Below are 24,634 nucleotides of genomic sequence, written 5' to 3'. Positions count from 1 at the left end.
GAACCTAAGTACTAAGAAAAATTCACAGCGAGAGAAAAAAAAAATTTCTCTTCAATTTTTTCTCTACTGAAAAACTTTTCTCTTTTTTTCCTGTCAAAAGGCAACATGAGAGAAAACACAAAAGCCCTGAACTTCAACATGAAACACAGTGTTAGTTCCTTGCTCAGCCTACATCCTAAGAATTTGTTCTTTCTCCAAAAAATGTTTTTCTCTCTCCCAAGGGATATAAACTGTTTCGCTGGACAAAAGGGATGTTTACATAGACCAACAATTAAAAAAAAAACAACAACAACATAACGCATATGTATATATGTAACCTGATTTAACGATTTGTAAAATCTTCTTGTATTATTCAAGAAGAAATCAACAAATCAGTGTAGGCATTTGATTTCATGATCATTAAATTAGTGCCACTTGTGGTATGCTAAATGTTAGCTAGCCATCTTTTTTTTTTCTTGTGTTGCATCGAATTGTCTTGCATGTGCAGTGTCAGTGTGCATGTGAAGACTGACGGATGTATGCTGATAATCTAAACTAATACCATGTTCTCTAATCAAGTCCTCTACAAAACACTTCAATGCTAAGAGTGTTATTCTGCTCAAGCCAAAATCATCTTACAAAGAAAAACTGGGTCAGCTGCTCTCCCAGCGTTCACTCCATCAAAGCAAGTTAATAGCAATGCATGGCATGCACAGACTGCTGAAATAAAAGACCGTCTCAGAAGAAAGAGTAAAGGGCTCTTGAGCTCACTACTAAGACAAAAAGATTTCTGACTAGCAACAAACATGTATTGTGTTAGCCATTTTCATGTTTACATGCAACGAGATACATTAATACTGTTCAATACTAGATTCCAGTCACTACCCATTACACAGGGTGCACTTTCTGACCTCTTCTCCTAATCATCCTCTCTATGACCTGTTTATGAGTAGTTTGAGAGAGAGAGAGAGAGAGAGAGAGAGAGAGAGCGAGGAAAAATCTGTAATAGACTTGAAGTCTCTCTAAAAGACCTGACTCAACATGAGCATCCCCGTTTTATTATTTGCAGACATTTACTGCAGGATGTACGTGTAGTAATTCTGTGGTTATTTGTGCCTGAAGCAAATGAAGCATAGTGATTTAATCGAGACAGCTCCAGTAACCCATGCAGAAAGAAGGACTCACTCATATTAGACAATCCTAAAACAGAACACAACCAGACACTGCCATCATATGGCCATATTAGGGCAGTGGTGCTTTTAACAATGGTACATTAGCATGTTTATTGTATGATACACTATAATCTGTTATATTGGTTATATTTTGTATGCTATATTAATACGAATACATAGGGCAAAACTTGCATAGGGAATCTGCTGAAGAGGACACTTAGTCTCCGACTAGTAAAATTCACTTTTCACAGTAGGGAAAAAAAAACACTGATGTGACTTAAGATGTTTCCTATACAGTTTGACCAAACTTTATGTGAACAACTGCATATCCAGGCGCGTAGTGCTGATAACACAACTCTTTATAAAGGTAGACATGTAAACACATTTAGAATTTTCAACTAGTTTAATTTGGAAATTTAAGCAGCTTTTTTATGATTAAAATTGTGTTACGGTGTATACAGCACTAAAAGAAAGCTGTTTATACTACATCACAAAATTATATGTAAGAACTAGAATAGCTTTTGTATCAAAATATTTTTGAAAAAGAGGAAAATGCATCCTAACATAGAAACAACCATAGTCAACTCTTCCTCATCCTCGTCATCATTATCGTTGTCATCATTCTCATTACAGTGCAAACTAAAGTGCTATTTAGATATAGAAATTCAGAGTGAAATTAGACAATATCAGAGGACTGCATAGAATTACAGTGCTAAAGCAGTTTTCTATTTGCTTGTAGTACATTTGCTAAGTCATAGTGTGTAATTACAGGTAAAGAGAGTACAGTACAATTTTGTGTTAGTACTGGACATGTAGAAAAGGCAAGTATTAGTGTGTGTTCAGGCATCAGATTTTGTTTTGTGACCATAAAGGATCCAAATCACCAAGATCATCTTTTTTTGGTACCCCGTCGACTGTCGTCGTTTTTGATTGTGCTCTGCATGGTATCCTGACTACAATTGACTGCATATGCACAGTTGTTTTAATGGGAATTAGTTTGGGACTGAATGCTGAGATTATCCACTTTATTCTGGAGAGAATCCAGAATTGCAGTGGAGTCAGAACTTGGTGGTGCAGCATTTGATGTGGAAATCTGAACAGGTGATGGAGTTGGTATGAGGGTGCTGCCAAGTGAAGGTGGAACAGGATTGTCCATCACTGGGGCAACTGCCTGTCCTGATGACGAGGGAGCCACATTTTGAGGGCCAAGTATTTGGCTTTGACCAGGCGTGCACATGGGTTGTCCTCCGGGTCTATTAAACATGGTGCTGAATTGAGATGGAATGGTCTGTTGGCCCATGTGTGTTGGTGCAAATGAATACACATTACTTTGTGGAGGTATAGCTCCTGGTTGCATTTGGGGTTGACTGAGTGGATGAGGGACAAAGGGAACTTGGGAATTTTGGCTCAAGGGTGCCTGTGGTAAGACTTGAGACCCTGGATGTACTTGGTGGGGTGCAGGAATTTGTTGCGGTTGTGAAGATGGGAAAGATGTGGCGGCATAACCCATATAAGGCTGAGGCCTGTTTTGTGGAAGTTGTCCGGGGTGGAACTGATTGGAAAGAGTAGACTGAGGCTGAACTTGCCCTGGAATGAGGGCTCCATGAGGATGGGACACTGTCAGTTGGCCTGGTGGACCAAGCTGGGGTTGGGTATGTGGAAGTAATGCTGGCCGGTAACCTAAGGGAAGGCCATACTGTTGCTTTGCTTGGCCTGGCATTGGAGGCTGGACTTGCCCAGGTGGAAAGGGCGGAAGGATTTGCCCAGGAAATGCACTTCTTGGTGTGGTTGAGGGGATGCTTTGTCTAGGCTGGGTGGTAAAGTTTTGGCATGGTGCTCCCTGTATGATCTGCTGGAAAGAGGAAGACTGAGGCATGCCAGTCGGCATCTGCTGCCCTAGAGAGTTTGGGAAGGATACTTGCTGTTGTCCTGGTAAACCAGGCCTAATGGAATTTTGGGGAATCTGTCCCATTTGTGGAGGCACAGAATAACCACCTGTAACAGCAATAGGCCCACCTTGCTGCCAGAGAGCTGGATTGTACCCATGAGCAGGCATCTGTGGGGTGGTCGATTGGTTAACCTGTGGATGGACAGGTGTGATGCCTCCAGCTGGTCTTACCTGGAACTGCTGTGGCAACCCAGGGATTTGCAGGGGTGCAGAGGGCTGGCCATAAGGAACCTGTGGGAGATGGTGGGCCAACTGTTGCCTGAACTTTGGATCTGTAGTAGGAAACTGCGGGTTAGGATACTGAGTATGCGGAAAAGGGTTTGCCCCTTGTGGCCAACTAACAGGAGTTCCACCATGAGGAATAGGATTGGAAACTACTGGAACTCGAGGCAAATTCATATTTGGAGGGAGGCTTCGTAGTTCTTGTGGGAGATCTTCAAAAGAAGCAACAGAAGGACCTACAGACTCAAGACTGGAAGGGCCAGATCTACGACCAACAACTTTCTGGCCGACCACAGGCTTTTGGGCGGCAGGTCTAGGAGGCGGCCCTTTTCCAATCTCCCTGCAGACAGTACATCAAACAAGCATGTGGTGAGAAAAATTGATGGAATCTGACATGAAATACATTGAGTATTGAGTTGTAATAGTCTACTAGTTAAAGGGGTCATATGATGCTTTTTTAAAGATCATTATTTTGTGTATTTGGTGTAACAGAATATGTTGACATGCTTTAATGTTCAAAAAACACATTATTTTTCAAATACTGTACATTATTGTAGGTCCTCTATGCCCCGCCTCTCTCAAACGCTTCGTTTTCTACAAAGTCCCTCCTTCCGACAAGAGCAGTCTGCTCTGATTGGCCAGCTGACCCAAGCACCAAAGAGAAAGGAAAACTTGAAATCGCATCATATGACCCCTTTAATGATTTGAGCTGATAAGTAGGTTACAGATTCAGTACAAACAGAGACTACCTACAATTATGATTTACTCATATATTCACATACAAAATTTATTCAAAATATCATATCCTTCCACCTGAGACAACTTACTTTTCCAGCAAGGCAACTCGCTCTCCCTCTCTCGTTTGGCAATGGGACTTTGTTTTGTCCAACAGGGCGGAGGTCTTCTGGTCCATATCCTGGTAGAAGTCTTTTCCCTCCTCAGCCTTCTTCATCAAGTCCTCATATGCCTCAAATGAGGCAATCAAGGCCTGCAAAGTGCTGTTCCATCTTCAGGACAAAATGAGGATTAAATACAATGCCACAGAAACAGATACTAACATTTGAAATCTGAGCCTTTTGACTATGAAAATACAGAGACAAAAACATACTGTTGCTCTGTGAGCGTGAGTGTCTTGCGGACAGGGGCGTACTGTACATTGGCTTCTGTTAGGGCTTTCAGGATGTTATCCTGGGCAACCAAGTTTTGTTCTATATATCCCTTCAGCTGATCATATTTCTTCAACTGCTCCGCAAACAATGTCTGAAACAGAAGAGAAGGAAAGAGATCATTAAACTTTTAAATTGTAGCCTGTCATTTGTACTTATTGTTATTTATCTCTTTGTACTGCTCTGCTTTCAATTTATTTTGAACGGTTTCAGTTGGTCATTAACCTTGATCTCAGCACGATCTGTGGTTACAAGGACTCCAGTGATATCATCTTTATGAACAAGGTCACGGAGCTGGCTCTCCAATGAGATCCTCTGCTTTCGCATTTCATCAACTTTGCCAAGAATAATCTTCATCTTTTGCAGGGATGACATTTCATCTTAGAGGAAAGTAAAGAATCTTCAACAACTTTTAAATGAATTCACAACAGATCACTTCTATTTATCTTTCCTTCTTCTAAATGCATAAGTGCACATGAAACACTTTTACCTTGACTAAGTTCTGGCTGGGGCAGGCTCTTTCTGAGTTCCTCAATAGACCCCTGTAACAGACGAAGGTTTGGTATGTGCTGGTTCATGGCTTTGTGGAGCTCGGTGTTAGTGTTGCTGGCTGCCTGATGAGCAGCTTCATATTTCTTCAACTCTTTTTGAATATCCTGAAAGACTGCAGGCCTTGTCGGCAATCCCTTCTGCCCCACTACCTCCATCAAACTCTTATCCCCAGCCTCATCTTCCTCAAGGGCACAACGGACCTCATCCAGAGATGAACCAACATCGGTGTAAACATTAGATAGTGCTGCAACACACACATAATTGGATGTCATCAAATCCATCAAAAAAAATAAATAAATCAAACAACAATAGTAGATAATAGGAATTTGTTGGGTATTTGTTCAGAATTATCAAAGACACAACAGTTTACAAACTACATATTAGAATTCTTAGTTTTAATGTTGAACTGACTGATTAAAAAAAAGAAACATACTGCTAAATGTCAGAATGCACATTTAATTATCACAAAATTCATGTTTTTGTCCTAATTTTAAGTTTGTGCGTGTGTGTTCACTCTCACCTTGCATGGCCCGAACGAGGTTCTTGACAGTGTCTGGTCGTACACTGAGAAATGCACATTTTTCCAACAGAGCGTCAGGCAGAGATTTAAACATGTCTATTTTATACACAGAGTCACTGCTTAGAGACTCCATAAATTTCCTGCACAGAGTACGAGAGAAAAGAGGAAAACATTTCAGCTACTGTACAAGCCTATAGATACACAGGGCAGATTTGCTTAGGGGTTAGTTCACCGAAAATAGGAAATTCTATCATTATTTGCTCATCATTCCTGGAAACCTGAAATACTTTTTTTTTAAGGGTGAGTAAATGATGACAGAATATCCTGTATTAGTCAGTATTTGTTTTTGAGTAACTTACTCAAGGATTTGGTTTTTATCCTCTATTTTAGCCACACTGTCCCTAAGTAACTTTGCCTTCTCCTCACTAAGAGAGAGAAAAAGGGAAGAAAAAGACATAACAGTTACAAATATGAACTTTCCACATAGATTTTAAACATTAAAATAACAAGTAAAGCATGTTACTGATGCACCAGCTGACCTATAAAGGGATGAGGCCTCATGAGTTGCCATGGGTACAAGTTTAGAGAAGAGGTCAGGACCAGTGACACTTTGATCAGTTAGGTTTATAGGCAGGGGTTTCACCAACGATGCACCTGCATGGCAGATGTCATAAGAGTACCAAAGGAAGCAAACATGAACAAAATAATGATTGTTACATTTATTATAATTTATCCTAATAATAATGTATTATAATTTTAAAAGAAATATTAGAGCTGTTAGTATACCATTTACTGTAGCCAATGTGTCCAGACCAGGCACAGACTCGTGGTAAATAAAGTCATTGTCTTTTTTAGTTGAGTTATATCTGAAACAGACAGAAAGTACAGTAAAAATGATCTCCAAATGAAAACACATAATAATAATAATAATAAAATAACAATAATAATAAATTCAAAGTCTTACTTTCCACCAATCACATCCATTGTGAATTTCAAAGCTTCCTGTACAGATTCCGGTTGGCCCTGAAAAGGTCAATGAATTAACATGTAAACATGCTTAATAAACAAACGGGTTGTGTGTATCTGTGTGCATGTGTTTGAGAATCTTTACCTTACTCTGCTTAATTGCCTCATTAAGTTTGTCCAGGGATGACTGAAAGTAAGCGACCTGTGGAGAAACAACAGGTGGCCTCACACTGTCATCAGAAGATATAACCCTCATATTCTACAGAGATGACGCTGAAGACCTCTTTTAAAAAGTAAACCAAGTAATGTTTGTATGAAGTCGTATATCACCCAGTGAAACTATTACTTGGTGCACATTCAATTATGTCAAAAACTATGTATAACTAAAACATGTTAACACACACAAGCATGTACTTACGGCTTCTCCATATTTCTGCTGTTCCTCTGACTGCTTTCCCATGTGTAACTAATGAAAATAAAATGATGTATGGTTTATGAAAATAACCAACAAGTTTATAAAAATGCATTGACATATGGTGAGTGCAGAGGTCTCACATGTGTGATGGCACTGAAGTAGCTGATCTTCATGTTGACGAGCTTTCTCCACTCTTTCTGAATCCTTCCTGGCACACATTCAGAATTATCCAACACCCTCAGACAATCCTTATAATAATCACACACCTGCAATCAGACATTACATTAGTGTTGAATGTTGATAGTGGCAAGTGAGTGACAAGAGCTCTATAAAGCTGTTATGTTTACAGGGGAGCATATGTACAGAACTTCTTACCTGAGCACAAATCTTTGCTATTAAATGACTCTTCCTGTTGTCTAGTAAAGTTTTCTCCAGGAGACACTCTTGAGCTTGTGCCTTCAGAGAGAAAGATATAAAGGTTATAGAGGTTGTCCGAATCAAGTAAGTTGGAAATTAAAACGCAGCATTTGTGTGGTAGACTTTGCGTTTACCAGCATGAGGCTGATGTTGACTGAGAGTGTCTGGCTGCTCATGTCAGAGCTGTAGCTGTGATTAAAATGGTCTCGGAGGTGAGCAAAAGCCCCGGCAGAACACTGGAAATGCGTACAGGACACTTTCATCCCCTTAACACACCAACATATAAGCACAAAAAAGGACCAAAAGGTTAGCTTGAGAAATTTCAATTACTTATATTTTTTTCAATGTTTCCTAATTGTTAATTTATTGATCTGTCAATTATTTTATGACATATCAGCATTAAAGGCTACATTCATGGCCAAACTCTTATAAATACTTTAATTAATAATATACAATAAATTAACAATATTATTTTTTACAACGAAACAAAAGTAAATAAAGAAAAATAACTATGTATAAATTATATACAATCATTCAATTGATATTTGACAACAATTCTAATATTTTCCCACGAGAAACTTATTAAAAATAACCATTAATGTAATTCAAGTAAAAACATTTTGTAGAATAATATAAAGCATTCTAATAATATTTGTTTTACCATCAAGGGAGACACAAAGGAAATATTTCTCCTTTCAGTAAGTATAACAAACCAATGTCTAGATCTTACATTTATAACTGACTGACTTCATATAAATTTGTTATGGATGTATTTATTCCATTCCAATTGCCACTTTTTGACAAAAATATAAGTCAGTATCGGATTAAAGGGTTAGTTCACCCAAAAATGAAAATTCTGTCATTAATTACTCACCCTAGTGTTGTTCCAAACCCGTAAGACCTTCGTTCATCTTCGGAACACAATTTAAGATATTTTTGATGAAATATGAGGGCTCTCTGACCCTCCCATAGACAGCAAGGTAACTACCACGTTTAAGGTCCAGAAAAGTACCAAGATGATCGACAAAGTAGTCCGTGTGACATCAATGGTTCAACTGTAAAGTTACGAAGCTACGAGAATACTTCCACAAGTGACGCAGTAGAGACGAAAATGTGGAATAAAGTAGTTATTTTCTTTTCTTTTCACAAAAAAGTATTCTCATAGCTTCGTCGTACTTTGTCGATCATCTTGGTATTTTTCTGGACCTTGAATGTGGTAGTTACCTTGCTGTCTATGGGAGGGTCAGAGAGCTCTCAGATTTCATCAAAAATATCTTAAATTGTGTTCCGAAGATGAACGAAGGTCTTACGGGTTTGGAACAACACGAGGGCGAGTAATTAATAACAGAATTTTCATTTTTGGGTGAACTAACTATTTTACATTAGATGTTGATATTTGACATTTTGTGTCACTTAAGTGCTTTAGCAGCTATATCTGCCTGTTCATTTCCTAATTGCAAATGTGGAGGTGTAAATGTGCATGTTCACCTCTTCAGATAGGCGGTTATCCACAGTTCCTAGCAGCGAGTGCAATGCACCTAAAATGCAGTAGAGGGATTGTTGATGAGTTAATGTGCAAAAAATTTTACAGTAATGAATATCTGTGCTAATGCTCTGGTTGCATTTAACTCACCCAGGTTATACAGGACACAAGCCTGTTCATAATTAATATCCTCATGTGTGACATTCCTCCCTGAAAAGCCATCAGTCCTGCAAGCAGAATGAAAGCTATAATGACATGTCCACCAGGCATCTTGCATATTGACAGTAGCACGTATGGTCTCATATCAAAACAAGCACTGACTGCAACGTTTTACCATGTCACAGGCACGGCAGCCTCCTGACCGGTTGCCATTGGAACACGACTCTGCAGAAAGTGCAGCTGACCGCAGTATTTTCTAAGAGTGTTGCAACCCTCAAAATCCCTCGGGATGTTTACCACACTCTGAGAATGAGAGAGATTTTCAGTGCAATCTTCATCAACCTTTTTAAATTGCTTGGTAACTGCAACGATATGCCACAGTGTGCAACTACATTTCCCACAATCCCACTGAACACACAACAAACAGACCTGCCTAAGTTGCTCCAGCCTCTTGAGTGCCTCACTGTAGTTCTCTGGGTTCTCACCATAGTTTATTTGAATGTACTGGGACAAAAGAGAGGGAAAAGTACGCTGTCACCTTTTAATATACAGTATAAAACATCACGATCAGACAACATCCTAGTGTTGGCTCAATGCAAATGTGTCAAAATAAGGCTAGCAAATGTGAGGGAGGTCATTTGGTTTTCAAATGACCAGGTTACACAAGACATATGCTTACAAGCACAAAGACCATCAGAAAACATCCATTTTAGAATAACTTAACTGTTATTGAAAGGACCTCTAAGAAATATAGCCATTGAAAGCATTTGTTAAAAATGTCAGCTAATTGCAAAAGACGTCGAGACAGATCAAAACGCGGAGTTATTGCGCAATATTCCAGACGTTTCCTTATGTTTTACTTTAATCAAAATACTTAAAACCAACCATGTTTTCTTGAGAATACTATCTTATCTGGTAATCATTTAAGAGGATTTAAAAAAAAAATCTCGTTCCACCCTGTTAACCTTTTGTAAACTTGTAAGTTACAGAAACACAACACAGACATTCTACCAATTTTAAAAGTTTCAGAACTCAAAGTGTAGTACATAACAGGACTTGTCCTTTCTGGAGCTGATCAGTGTTGTGTAACCGGCTGGATCTCACCTGTCTGACGGTGGGACTGAACTGAAACTCTCCCGCTTCCTTGAGCTCCAGCCAAATCATCGGCATCTTGGGAACGGCCTCCATTTTGCCACCACGAAGTACTATTTCAAATTAACACAAGTTTTCGGCGGTTTCATACAATTTGTTTTTAATTCTCTAAAAAGACGAAGCTAATTATGTCTCGATTTGCTCAGAAAACTTTACGTCCCAGCCGATCCGCCTGACGCTCCCACCTTTGACTCTTCTTCACAACAAATACGTCACCGGAAGTACGTCACCATACGTAAGCGATTTAGATTAGCTTTATTACTTTGTTTGGTTCCACTTGCTCATTTTGTGGAAGATGAATCTAGCTGTACTCAAACCGTTCAAATAAGCAAGTAAATAAATAAATAAATAAACACATAAATAAGAGTTTGATTTGTAATCTTCTGAAATAGCCCAGTCTTTGGGTCTCAAAGAAATTATGTATTATAGTACTACATTTCATATGCACAATTGTATGTTGTCAGTTGCGTAACTTTATATCTGGCAACTTTTTATACACAAACAAACGTACTTTTTTACCTAATTTCAATTCAAATCATTTAATATTTATCAAACTAAATAGAACAGGCGACGTTATCCAAATATAATGTATTGTGAAAAACGAGTATTGTGGGAAATGTTATTTTAATGCTCGTATTGACTGAATGTTGATTTGTCGTGCAATTCTTGTACACTTTAACTATTGTTAAATGCTGTATTTTACAGAAATGCTTTATAACTTTATTAACGTTTATTATTGGTTTTCCCTCGTACGTGTTTACCCATTCACGTGTTGTGATTTGTATCCACTTGGAGGCAGCAGTGCATCAGTTTTCGTTAGTTTTTTTGATGAGGCTGAATTATTATCAACCATAACAGCGCTTTATGAAGTTAAGAAAACCCTCACAATGAAAACAAAAAGACAAATAGCCTACAACATTTAGAATGTCTGTGTGTAATATAAGTTGTGTGCTGTCGATAAACTGTACTCTCCCAAGTACTGATCTTTTGATAAAAGCTGGTAAAAAAATATTTAAAAATGTTAGCATAAAAATGCTTACAGTGTCAAATTTAAAAGGTAGACCGTAGGAAATGTCCCCTTCCTTTCCTCTATAGGTATCTAAAATGTGTTCTCATAAGCATTATGTTTATCTCCTGTAGATAAACACGTTGTGATCAGAGCTCCATAGCTCAGATACACATACATATGGCAGCAGTACACAGTGAAAGGCCATAGGGAATCGTGACTCTCTCTATCACACATACTTTTAATAGCTTCCTTACACGTGGCTGGACCTGGGCCTTTGTTGCTCAGATCTTTTGTCCTGCGTCTTTCCCCCTCCAGCTGCTAAAAGACTTATTTTCAGAGCAGAGAAATGTCACCTGTGGGTACATGTGTGAGTGTACCTTATATTTAAGCTTGTGTGACAGATGGTTTATATAGCAGATATACTTAACCACATGGGGGCTTTATTGTGGATGTCAATGGTTAGGCTATAAAAGAAGAAGAGCTATAACCTTAAGGTAAGTTGCACATATTTATTATTTATTTTTTAAATATACTTTTTAATTTTTATAAAATATCTTTCATTTCATTTGTATTTCATTTTGTACATTTACTGCATTATTTTCTTTATTTATTTATTTGCTACTGGACAATTTGGAGCTTGCAGTAATTGTTGACATGTTAAAGAATTGATTTTCTTTGAAGTTTACTGATGCCTTGGACCTGAAAATGAATCGTGTAGCAAGGTCACACATGATGCATCTGGAAGATCTGTTTGGAGAACAACATGTCTCACTCTTCAAGTCCTTGTTTCTCCAGAGGTGTCTAGAGCACTGGCACTCTGTATCGATTGTTTAACATCCCACAGTCTTTCCTGAGTGCGAGGCCTCCTTTCCTCCCTCTTCTGCGGGGTGGGGTGCTAAGCTGCCTGCATGGGGCGGCCATGACATTTACCCAGGAATTATGGGAACATAATAAACTCTTAATCAAAGAGGCAATGACTTCTGCACAGAGCGGAGAGGGATGCATCTGAGTGTGAGTAAAAGGAAAGAGAGATATATAACAAGTCAAAGCTAGACAAAGATGCTTTCACTTTAGAGTGTAACTATTCGTGAAATATTCATAACTAATTTACATCTCCTGTCTATGAGACATGACTAGTCCATCAGCACTCCTTTGTGTTCTACATTTATGACAAAGTTATTTTATTTTGATTGCTAAGACTTTCTTGTTCCAGCATTATTATCATTATTATCAAGTAAAACTAAAACTATTTTATTTTTATTTTTTTACATATTTATTAAAATAGAAAGCTGAAATAACATCTAAATATAAGATGAAACACTTATTTCAGTTAGTTAACATTTCTAAAATTACTAACTGGAAATTAAAAAAAAAAAAAAAACATAAATAAATTGTAATATTTAAAATAAACAAGATCTAATAAAAATGACAAAAGTACATGACAACATTACTAAAATCTTACTAAAATTAAAACAAAGTAAAACTAACTAAAAAAAACTAAACTAAAACTAAAAAAACTAGTTCAAAATATTCATAAAAACTATAATAGTATATATAATACTAATATAATATCTTGTTTCTTGTCTACTTTGGGTTGTATTTTTAGTTTTTGTAAAGGAAAGAATGACATCCATTTGTAAACCAAAACAAATATAATGACAGTTTAAATGATGCAAGCTTCTTGAAATCAGACCTTTAATACAAATGACATAAGTGAAAAGATCACTTCACGAATAGAAATATCAAGGGATATTTAATGTAAAATATTCAGATGCTTAGTGGATTCTCTGCAGTGACAGTCCAAAAAAGTGTATCTATTTTAATGAGTTGAAATCATTTTCCAATAATTAATAAGATGTTAATATTTTATATCTCATCACTCATAAGCCCAGCTGGGTCCTGCCTCTGACTAACCAGTGACTTACAGCCAGCAGTCTCTCTTACGTAACCATGGTGACACCTGCTCTCTCATGGACTCAAGACTTGGAGACTTTAATTGGAGTTTACTGAACTGAATCAGAGTTCGTAGAATTAGAGTGGCTTGAATAGATTATAAATTTAAAAAGAGAGAGAGAGAGAGGAAAGAAAAGATCTAAATGGGTTAACAAGGCAAGAAAGTTTGATTGTGTGTTTGACGGCCGCAGAAGAGGAAAATGGAAAACCTGATGCCATGAGTGTTGTCATGGCGATAACGATGGAGGGAAAAGATCAAAAGATCTCTGGAATGGTGGTGTGGCATTCTGCGCTCATGATGATTGGATGATTGTGCATTGTAATGTCTGCTGGTTTGTCAAGGCAAACACATTCTTTAATATTAATAGATGATAATGTGCCCAAGCAGCGAGCAGTGCATGCTGGGTAACACAGAGAGCGTAGGCCACAGGGCTTCTCCTGGTTTGAGATGGCAGGCAGCATTGGATTAAACCAATTATGGGCCCTTCCTTCCAGACCTTTCTTTCCCTCTGTAAACTGTTGTTTAGTTACATGTGGATTTTGGATTGCTATGCAAATTGTACGGTGGCACAGTAGTGCACAATCCAATGAAATCTCCACAACACAACGAAATCTTCACAACACAACACAACACAACAGCAGAAAGCCACAACACAACAGAAACAAGTTGCAACACAACGGAAACAAGCCGCAACACAATTAAATTTGCACCACAACAGAAACAAGCTGCAACACAGCAAAATTAGTACAACAATGGAAACAATCCACAACACAATGAAATTAGCACAACAACGGAAACAAGCCGCTACATATTGAAATTAGCACAGCACAACGGAAACAAGCCGCTACATATTGAAATTAGCACAGCACAACGGAAACAAGCCGCTACATATTGAAATTAGCACAGCACAACGGAAACAAGCCGCTACATATTGAAATTAGCACAGCACAACGGAAACAAGCCGCTACATATTGAAATTAGCACAGCACAACGGAAACAAGCCGCTACATATTGAAATTAGCACAGCACAACGGAAACAAGCCGCTACATATTGAAATTAGCACAGCACAACGGAAACAAGCCGCTACATATTGAAATTAGCACAGCACAACGGAAACAAGCCGCTACATATTGAAATTAGCACAGCACAACGGAAACAAGCCGCTACATATTGAAATTAGCACAGCACAACGGAAACAAGCCGCTACATATTGAAATTAGCACAGCACAACGGAAACAAGCCGCTACATATTGAAATTAGCACAGCACAACGGAAACAAGCCGCTACATATTGAAATTAGCACAGCACAACGGAAACAAGCCGCTACATATTGAAATTAGCACAGCACAACGGAAACAAGCCGCTACATATTGAAATTAGCACAGCACAACGGAAACAAGCCGCTACATATTGAAATTAGCACAGCACAACGGAAACAAGCCGCTACATATTGAAATTAGCACAGCACAACGGAAACAAGCCGCTACATATTGAAATTAGCACAGCACAACGGAAACAAGCCGCTACATATTGAAATTAGCACAGCACAACGGAAACAAGCCGCTACATATTGAAATTAGCACAGCACAACGGAAACAAGCCGCTACATATTGAAATTAGCACAGCACAACGGAAACAAGCCGCTACATATTGAAATTAGCACAGCACAACGGAAACAAGCCGCTACATATTGAAATTAGCACAGCACAACGGAAACAAGCCGCTACATATTGAAATTAGCACAGCACAACGGAAACAAGCCGCTACATATTGAAATTAGCACAGCACAACGGAAACAAGCCGCTACATATTGAAATTAGCACAGCACAACGGAAACAAGCCGCTACATATTGAAATTAGCACAGCACAACGGAAACAAGCCGCTACATATTGAAATTAGCACAGCACAACGGAAACAAGCCGCTACATATTGAAATTAGCACAGCACAACGGAAACAAGCCGCTACATATTGAAATTAGCACAGCACAACGGAAACAAGCCGCTACATATTGAAATTAGCACAGCACAACGGAAACAAGCCGCTACATATTGAAATTAGCACAGCACAACGGAAACAAGCCGCTACATATTGAAATTAGCACAGCACAACGGAAACAAGCCGCTACATATTGAAATTAGCACAGCACAACGGAAACAAGCCGCTACATATTGAAATTAGCACAGCACAACGGAAACAAGCCGCTACATATTGAAATTAGCACAGCACAACGGAAACAAGCCGCTACATATTGAAATTAGCACAGCACAACGGAAACAAGCCGCTACATATTGAAATTAGCACAGCACAACGGAAACAAGCCGCTACATATTGAAATTAGCACAGCACAACGGAAACAAGCCGCTACATATTGAAATTAGCACAGCACAACGGAAACAAGCCGCTACATATTGAAATTAGCACAGCACAACGGAAACAAGCCGCTACATATTGAAATTAGCACAGCACAACGGAAACAAGCCGCTACATATTGAAATTAGCACAGCACAACGGAAACAAGCCGCTACATATTGAAATTAGCACAGCACAACGGAAACAAGCCGCTACATATTGAAATTAGCACAGCACAACGGAAACAAGCCGCTACATATTGAAATTAGCACAGCACAACGGAAACAAGCCGCTACATATTGAAATTAGCACAGCACAACGGAAACAAGCCGCTACATATTGAAATTAGCACAGCACAACGGAAACAAGCCGCTACATATTGAAATTAGCACAGCACAACGGAAACAAGCCGCTACATATTGAAATTAGCACAGCACAACGGAAACAAGCCGCTACATATTGAAATTAGCACAGCACAACGGAAACAAGCCGCTACATATTGAAATTAGCACAGCACAACGGAAACAAGCCGCTACATATTGAAATTAGCACAGCACAACGGAAACAAGCCGCTACATATTGAAATTAGCACAGCACAACGGAAACAAGCCGCTACATATTGAAATTAGCACAGCACAACGGAAACAAGCCGCTACATATTGAAATTAGCACAGCACAACGGAAACAAGCCGCTACATATTGAAATTAGCACAGCACAACGGAAACAAGCCGCTACATATTGAAATTAGCACAGCACAACGGAAACAAGCCGCTACATATTGAAATTAGCACAGCACAACGGAAACAAGCCGCTACATATTGAAATTAGCACAGCACAACGGAAACAAGCCGCTACATATTGAAATTAGCACAGCACAACGGAAACAAGCCGCTACATATTGAAATTAGCACAGCACAACGGAAACAAGCCGCTACATATTGAAATTAGCACAGCACAACGGAAACAAGCCGCTACATATTGAAATTAGCACAGCACAACGGAAACAAGCCGCTACATATTGAAATTAGCACAGCACAACGGAAACAAGCCGCTACATATTGAAATTAGCACAGCACAACGGAAACAAGCCGCTACATATTGAAATTAGCACAGCACAACGGAAACAAGCCGCTACATATTGAAATTAGCACAGCACAACGGAAACAAGCCGCTACATATTGAAATTAGCACAGCACAACGGAAACAAGCCGCTACATATTGAAATTAGCACAGCACAACGGAAACAAGCCGCTACATATTGAAATTAGCACAGCACAACGGAAACAAGCCGCTACATATTGAAATTAGCACAGCACAACGGAAACAAGCCGCTACATATTGAAATTAGCACAGCACAACGGAAACAAGCCGCTACATATTGAAATTAGCACAGCACAACGGAAACAAGCCGCTACATATTGAAATTAGCACAGCACAACGGAAACAAGCCGCTACATATTGAAATTAGCACAGCACAACGGAAACAAGCCGCTACATATTGAAATTAGCACAGCACAACGGAAACAAGCCGCTACATATTGAAATTAGCACAGCACAACGGAAACAAGCCGCTACATATTGAAATTAGCACAGCACAACGGAAACAAGCCGCTACATATTGAAATTAGCACAGCACAACGGAAACAAGCCGCTACATATTGAAATTAGCACAGCACAACGGAAACAAGCCGCTACATATTGAAATTAGCACAGCACAACGGAAACAAGCCGCTACATATTGAAATTAGCACAGCACAACGGAAACAAGCCGCTACATATTGAAATTAGCACAGCACAACGGAAACAAGCCGCTACATATTGAAATTAGCACAGCACAACGGAAACAAGCCGCTACATATTGAAATTAGCACAGCACAACGGAAACAAGCCGCTACATATTGAAATTAGCACAGCACAACGGAAACAAGCCGCTACATATTGAAATTAGCACAGCACAACGGAAACAAGCCGCAAAAAAATGGAAGCAAGCCACAACACAATGAAATTAGCACAACACAACGGAAACAAACCACAACACAGCGAAATTAGCACAACACAATGGAAACAAGAAACAAACTAAATTAAATTAACACAACACAACCAAACCAAGCTGCTACACGTTGAAATTAGCACAACACAACCGAAACAAGCCGTTACACAAAGAATTAGCACAACACAAAGGAAACAAGCTGCAATACAACGAAATTAGCACAACACAATGATAACAAGCTGCAACACAACGAAATTAGCACCACACAATGAAAACAAGCCGCAACACAACTAAATTAGCACAACACAAAGGAAACAAGCTGCAACACAATGAAACTGGCACAACACAAAGAAATTAGCACACCACAACAGAAACAAGCCGCAACACAATGAAATTAGCACAACACAATGGAAATAAGCCACAACACAATGAAATCTTCACAACACAAAGGAAACAAGCTGCAACAAATTAGCCACAACACAACGGAAACAAGCCACAACACAACGAAATCTTCACAACACAACGGAAACAAGCTGCAACACATTGAAATTAACACAACACAAAGGAAACAAGTCACAACACAATGAAATTATTCCTATGCGTTGTATTGTGCACTACTGGGCCACTGTAAAACTGGAGTTTATAATCTCATGTGTTTTTTGGATGGAATAGTAGAATGATGGGGTACTGAGCTATATGGGAGTAATGACCTGAATGTGTGTGTGTGTGTGTGTGTGTGTGTGTGACAGCATGGTGCCAGGACACTTCCAAGGAAGCACTCACACTAACCCACGACAAGGTCAGCTCCAGAGAAGCTGCTTTCAAAGGTCACCTTCTTCACACAATGAACATGCATCAGATGAGATGAAAAAGGATTTCAGACAAAAGATTGCCAGGTAACTTAAAATGTTCTTCATTAGGTAACACATAAATTTACTGGATTTTATTAAAATATATAATTTAATATGAATGAATTAACTTGAGTCAATTAGATCCAGGGATCCCTAGGAGGTCACAAGAAACATTCAAGAGGAAAACAACAGAAAATGTATTGTATTAGTAAGAAATACAACTCAAAAGGACACTTGCTGGCTGCTTTTATTTCATCGTCTACTCCAACCCATCCATTATAAAATAATTTCAAGAATTTAAACATAAATCTTCTGATCAAGTTAATGAGAATATACATTCACTTAAGTGTTGCTGAGTAGACTGTAAATTAGTACAAGAGAAGTAGAATTAGTAAGTAGAGTGTAAATTAAGACAATTGTTTGGGATCAGTACAATTTTTATGTTTTTGAAAGAAGTCTCTTATCTTTTACAATTTAAAATATCTGTTTTCTATTTCAATATAATTTAAAGTTAAAATTATTATTATTATCATTGTGGAAAACAGTTCAGAATTCTTTGATGAATAGAAATATGAAAAGAACAACATTAGTTTGAAATAGAAATCTTTTGCAAGATAACTGTCTTTACTGTCTCTTTTGATCAATTTAACGCTTCCGAGATGAAGAAAAGTATAAATTTTTTACCTCCAAACACTTGTAAGGTAGTGTAACAGTGAGATATATGGTTTTTATAATGATAATTCACTCAAAACTGAATATTCTCATGATTTACCCACCCTCATGTCATTCCAAAAATGAATGACTTTCTTTCAAATAATAAAATGTTTATTGTTGTTTCATACAATGAAAGTAAATGGGATCTGATGTCGTTTAGGACCCACTGACTTTTTATATATATGGACAAAAAAACTGTTGAAAATGGCTTCAAAATTCAAAATTTCTTCCAGAGAAGAAAGACACTCATACCGGTTTGGAAGAACATGAGGGCGAGTAAATGATGACAGGATTTTCATTTTGGGTGAACTATCCCTTTTTAATGTGCCATCATGTGCCAATGATGACCTCCACAGCAGTTTTACTGACACACATGGACACAAGTGTGCCTCCTTGGCTTGTATGTCTCTCCATCCACATCTGGCAGAGGTGTGTGTGTGTGTGTGTGTGTTTTTGTAGAGGAGGGGTGCTGCGCTGAGGAGGTGTGGTTACAGGAGGGGGTGTGACTGCTGTGAGGTTCGGTGGAGCGATTAAGAGCGATTTGGGGGCGGAAATCTGGAGGGACAGGATGTGTGTGTGTTCACACACACACACACACACACACACACACACACACACGCCGCTACACACTCTGCGAGGCCGCAGATGTGCCATGGTTGGGGGGGCAGAGCCAGAAAATCAAGACCCCACGGTACGGGCGACGGGTTAAACAATGTTTTTGGTTGCACGCATGTGTGTGTGTATGTGTGTGTGAGTACAAGCGAGTGTCTCTTAAGCTTGATAAGACAGTTTTTAGTGCAGTGCTAACATCAGGGAGTTCACTCATGCGACGATGGTAGCCTACTGAGATTAAAAAACTCTTTGCATTATGTATGTGTGCAGACAGCCCAAAAACATTACTAGGTCAGGGCAGGCATCTGACACGTGTTTGTGTGGGTTTATGAGGATTTATATGGGTTAAATCTTGATCGACCGCATTGTAAGAGCAGTTTGGCATCATTAAGACCCTCGATATGCTAAAGCCCACATATAGTCTTTCTGACTGGTTGAACAAACCAGCGTTATCATGTGTCACATTTCATAAAACATAAAATGTTATAAATAGTTAGATAAGATGTGCATGTTGGCCATTTAGTTGTCTAAAAAATCCACGCTGACAGTTGTGAATTTTGATGGGGAAAACTAACAACAGAGCAAAAGGGAAGAAATTAGGACTAAAATGTAGACTAATGCACAGTGCGCACGGTAATGATGGTGTCTGCAAACTGTAGTGCAAACTGGCGGCAGAGGAAGGTTTTCTGACTGAATAATACTTGAACACAATATGTGACAGCTCCGTTATTATGCATGAGACTCGCATAGCTTGTTAACTTTAAAAAGCACAACTGTTGCCCTCAGACATTCCAGGGCTAATGACTTTGAAACGGTTGAAATGTTGTTGAAATTACAGTAAACTGGCACCTGAGGTTTCCACTATTTTTTATTTACCACGTGAAATGCAGTGGCTGTGTTTCACGCATTACAGTCATTTTGGTGATCGTATATTTAATATTTTATAAAAAAATTTAAAAACCTTTTATGGTCTACTCTTAAGTAAACATGTACTTGCTATGAGTAAATGCTTGTTGGTTTTTATATTATTTTGTCACAGATTTGTAATCATCTGAATGTAGGGCAAACTTTTGTTTGTTTATGTGTTTGTAATTGTTTTATTGTGAAACTTTTTGTGCTGCCATTTTGGCCAGGACTCCCTGGAAGAAGAGATTTGCATCTCAATGGGACTATCCTGGTAAAATAAAGGATAAAAAAATATATATATATAATAGGCCTATATTGCTTAAGGATAATAATAATTTACCATCCTACATATAGGGTCAGGTTTCAGGTAAACTAGGGCCCGTCATGAGATGTGGCCCAATTTACCTAAAATGACCCTGCATTTAAGCGATACATGTAATTTAATGGAAAACACTGTTATAATTCACCTCAATTGGTGCTCCGTAAAAGTTTCTTATTTTTATCAATGTTGAAAAGAGTTGTGCTGCTTTACTTTTTAGAAATTTTTTTTTTTTGTTTTTTTTTTCTTTTAGAGCGCCATTCAAGTATTAGGCAACACAGAAACAACTGTGTGATTGTGTGACATGGCTGGCAGTTCTTGTAAAGAATGTTGGTGCAATACTCTCTTCTAGTGGCTCAAATCTGTGGCACAACACCACTTGCTGATAAACTAGACTTAGTCATTCTCTGAAGTAGATTTAAATGGCAAAACTTGGTGCAAGAGTGTTCTGGGTGGTTGCCAGGGTGTTTCTGAGGTGTTCTGAGTGTTTTTAATGTAATCATTCTTTTAAGTATGTGGTTGATAGGCTTTTTGGTGGCTTCCAGGCCGTTGCTGTTTCTAAGGTGTTCTTAGTGGTTTTTATCATGTTGCTATGCGGTTGCTAGGGCGTTTTAGGTAGTTGCCAGGGTGTTGTTAAGGTTTTTAATGTGTTCCTATTGAATGTGATTGCCAGGGAGTTAATGTTGCTAAGGTGTTCTTATTTGTTGTAATCACACTTCTACATATGTGGTTGCTAGGTTTTTTAGGTGGTTTCCAGGATGTTGCTGTTTCTAAGGTGTTCTGAGTGTTTTTCAACATGTTGTTCTGCAGTTGCTAGGCTATTTTGAGTGATTGTCAGGGCGTATCTAAGTTTCTAGTTTTCTGAGTGTTTTTAGCATGTTGCCAGGGTGTTGTTAAGGTTTTTAGTGTGTTGTTACCATATGTGATTGCCAGGGACTGTCTGTTGCTAAGGTGTTCTAATTTGTTGTAATCACATTTCTACATATGTGACATTTCTACATACAGTTTGGCCAGGACTCCCTGGAAGAAGAGATTTGCATCTCAATGGGACTATCCTGGTAAAATAAAGGATAAAAAAATATATATATATAATAGGCCTATATTGCTTAAGGATAATAATAATTTACCATCCTACATATAGGGTCAGGTTTCAGGTAAACTAGGGCCCGTCATGAGATGTGGCCCAATTTACCTAAAATGACCCTGCATTTAAGCGATACATGTAATTTAATGGAAAACACTGTTATAATTCACCTCAATTGGTGCTCCGTAAAAGTTTCTTATTTTTATCAATGTTGAAAAGAGTTGTGCTGCTTAAGTTTTTCAAGGTTTCCTTGATGAATAGAAAGTTCAAAATAATTCATTCTTAGAACATTCTTTTTTCTTATAAATGTCTTTACTGTCATATTTGATCAATTTAATGCACACTTTCTGCATAAAAGTATTTAATTATTTAAAAAAAAAAAAACATGGTAACTTAACCAGTTAAAAGGCTTATACTGTTGCATTTTTACTTTTTCCATTAAATAAAACTGTTTACATGTTTGTTAGTTTGAGTAATTTCGTTTTGTTGTTGTGCTTCCATAAAATGCCCACTGGCTGTATCCATTACTATGCTGGTGTTTCTTAAGAAAAAGACAAATAGGATGGAGAGAAGATGATGTACATACAAAGTGTTTATGTGACCTTTCTTCAGTGTAGTAAGGCTGTGTGTAGAAAACAGGGTTTGAGGGCTTTGGACTCGAATGTAGCCACTCCATCCACACACACACTCACTTTTTTCATCAGTCAGTGAGCTTGAACTCATGCAACATTAATGCCTTGATTTATTCCCCTCACTTAGAGAGAGAGGGAGAAATGTCAACCATTGTCAGCATCTATTCATCCGTCTGTCTCCACCTCCTCCTCCCGCTCTCTTCTCTAATGCACAGAGGTCAGCAGTGTGTCCCATCAGGGTATCCTTACAGAGTTTTGCTGTCAGCTTGATGTATTTGCAATTTTACATTCATCAAGCAGATTGTCAAATAAGTCCAGAAATGCTGACACCACTTAAACATTCAAAAATAACTTAAAATAATGTTTAGTAATAAGTTGAGCAGGTGAGTTTTAAAAAAATAATACCATGAGAGTGGATTTCTCACATTTCTTATGTTTTGGGGTCATGTCTTTTCAAGATACATATGTGACCCTGGACCACAAAATCAAGGGTACATTTTTTTAAATTGGGATTTATATATCATCTGAATAAATAAGATATTTGGCTGAGATACAGCTATTTGAAAATCTGGAATCTGAGGGTGCAAAAAAAAAAAAAAAATAAAAATATTGAGAAATTCGCCTTTAAAGTTGTCCAAATGAAGTCTTTAGCAATGCATATTACTCATCAAAAATTAAGTTTTGAGATATTTATGGTAGAAAATGTACAAAATATCTTCTTGGAACATGATCTTTACTTAATATCCTTATGATTTTTGGCATAAAAGAAAAATCCATAATTTTGACTCATACAATGTATTGTTGGCAATTACTGCTATTGCTACAAATATACCCGTGCTACTTATAAGTGGTTTTTGCCAAACTTGTTGCAAATTCAATGTACATAGTAATTCATATCCTCTTATTTCTTTCATTCCAAACTCTGTGCCTCTAATTATTTTATTATTAATATTTAAGGTAATTATTATTTCAGATTAAAATTAATATTTATACAATATACAATGAAATGAAATAAATTATTTTATAAATGTAATTTAAATTATAAAATTGTATATATAAAATACAATTTATTTTATTCAGTTATTTTATATCTATAGACAGACATACACATCAAATATTATATAATAAATATATATATTACTTCTACATTTATCTTAATTGTAAGGATAAAAGAAACTCAGGAAACTCAGATACTTTGATCTCCTGAGAAACAGACAATACACTGGCACCTTCAAGACACCCCACAGAGGGGTGGTGCAGGAAACGCCTCTCTCACATATGCATCAGTGCCCTTTCATCTGCTCCCTCCACTGGATTCACTCAGAATGGTCAATAGTAGAATGTTCTATATGAATGCAAATAAGATTTACAGTCATGTTTGGTTTCATTTGAATAGTATCAGGGCGAGTGGTACAATGGTCTTAATCTTACAAAAGTAAACTAAAAGATAATACAGATCCTAAGAGTTAAGAGATACTTTGATTACCGTAGAGAGTCATTCCATGCAAATTACCTTCTGTTTCCCATTGAGGTGTAAACTAGCCACCCAGATACCAATTGTTTGTACATGCCTCCACTTGGGGGATGTTTTATCTTGGTTTTGTATTTAAAGGATTGCAACAAAAGGGTCAGGGCGATTCTGTAGTCAGAGAGCCCGTAGTATGGAATGTGTCCACACACTCAATACTATGTATTTTCCTAAAGTCAGGTATGAATCCTTTACTCTTAGATTTGTCTATGAGAATTTGATGTATCGTATTGATTTGATATCTTTGAATTGGCTACGTAGATAATTGGCATAATACATATTTACCTGACTGATAATAAATTGTTACATTTGACTTATTCTGACGTACTCTGAAATTATTTAAGTGAAGGCGTATGTTTCCGCAAATCTGCGACCAGGGTTACGTGCATACTAGATCTCAGGTTTAGATGAAGCATGGGGCACATCAGGTGAGATTATAGATTTCTGACTAACTGCTTGACCTAGTTAAGTTGTACTCAGTTGCGTTAACTATGGGGGCTAGTCAAAGGGTTCTAGCAGAAACGCTGGTTA

General features: G+C 38.0%; 1 protein-coding gene across 1 annotated transcript; it reads right to left on the bottom strand.

Annotated features, from left to right (window-relative positions):
• Nucleotides 1-1,016: 1,016 nt before the first annotated feature.
• LOC107748645 (tyrosine-protein phosphatase non-receptor type 23-like) lies at nucleotides 1,017-10,371 on the bottom strand. The gene is made up of 20 exons (XM_016563536.1): nucleotides 10,104-10,371; nucleotides 9,429-9,503; nucleotides 9,175-9,302; nucleotides 8,991-9,067; nucleotides 8,846-8,895; nucleotides 7,492-7,623; nucleotides 7,316-7,396; nucleotides 7,081-7,206; nucleotides 6,944-6,991; nucleotides 6,671-6,727; nucleotides 6,524-6,582; nucleotides 6,346-6,425; nucleotides 6,099-6,213; nucleotides 5,919-5,984; nucleotides 5,560-5,699; nucleotides 4,978-5,283; nucleotides 4,713-4,867; nucleotides 4,430-4,581; nucleotides 4,149-4,328; nucleotides 1,017-3,661 (listed from the first exon to the last, which is right to left on the bottom strand). Exons 1-20 carry the CDS (start codon nucleotides 10,185-10,187, stop codon nucleotides 2,134-2,136), a joined length of 3,639 nt encoding a protein of 1,212 aa, XP_016419022.1. The 5' UTR covers nucleotides 10,188-10,371; the 3' UTR covers nucleotides 1,017-2,133.
• Between the last annotated feature and the right edge of the window lie 14,263 nt (nucleotides 10,372-24,634).

This window comes from Sinocyclocheilus rhinocerous, unplaced genomic scaffold, assembly GCF_001515625.1.
Source record: "Sinocyclocheilus rhinocerous isolate Xijiao unplaced genomic scaffold, SAMN03320098_v1.1 scaffold499, whole genome shotgun sequence".
Classification (NCBI taxonomy): domain Eukaryota; kingdom Metazoa; phylum Chordata; class Actinopteri; order Cypriniformes; family Cyprinidae; genus Sinocyclocheilus; species Sinocyclocheilus rhinocerous.
This window is presented reverse-complemented; position numbering and strand designations above follow the sequence as displayed.

Bases quoted from the DNA above. Each gene is read 5' to 3' on its own strand.
- LOC107748645 (XM_016563536.1), bottom strand. From the start codon at position 10,187: ATGGAGGCCGTTCCCAAGATGCCGATGATTTGGCTGGAGCTCAAGGAA. The intron at 7,397-7,491 runs GTAAACGCAAAG...TTCTCTCTGAAG, and splicing joins TCAACATCAGCCTCATGCTG to GCACAAGCTCAAGAGTGTCT. The intron at 5,985-6,098 runs GTCAGCTGGTGC...TCTCTCTCTTAG, and splicing joins GAGGCCTCATCCCTTTATAG to TGAGGAGAAGGCAAAGTTAC.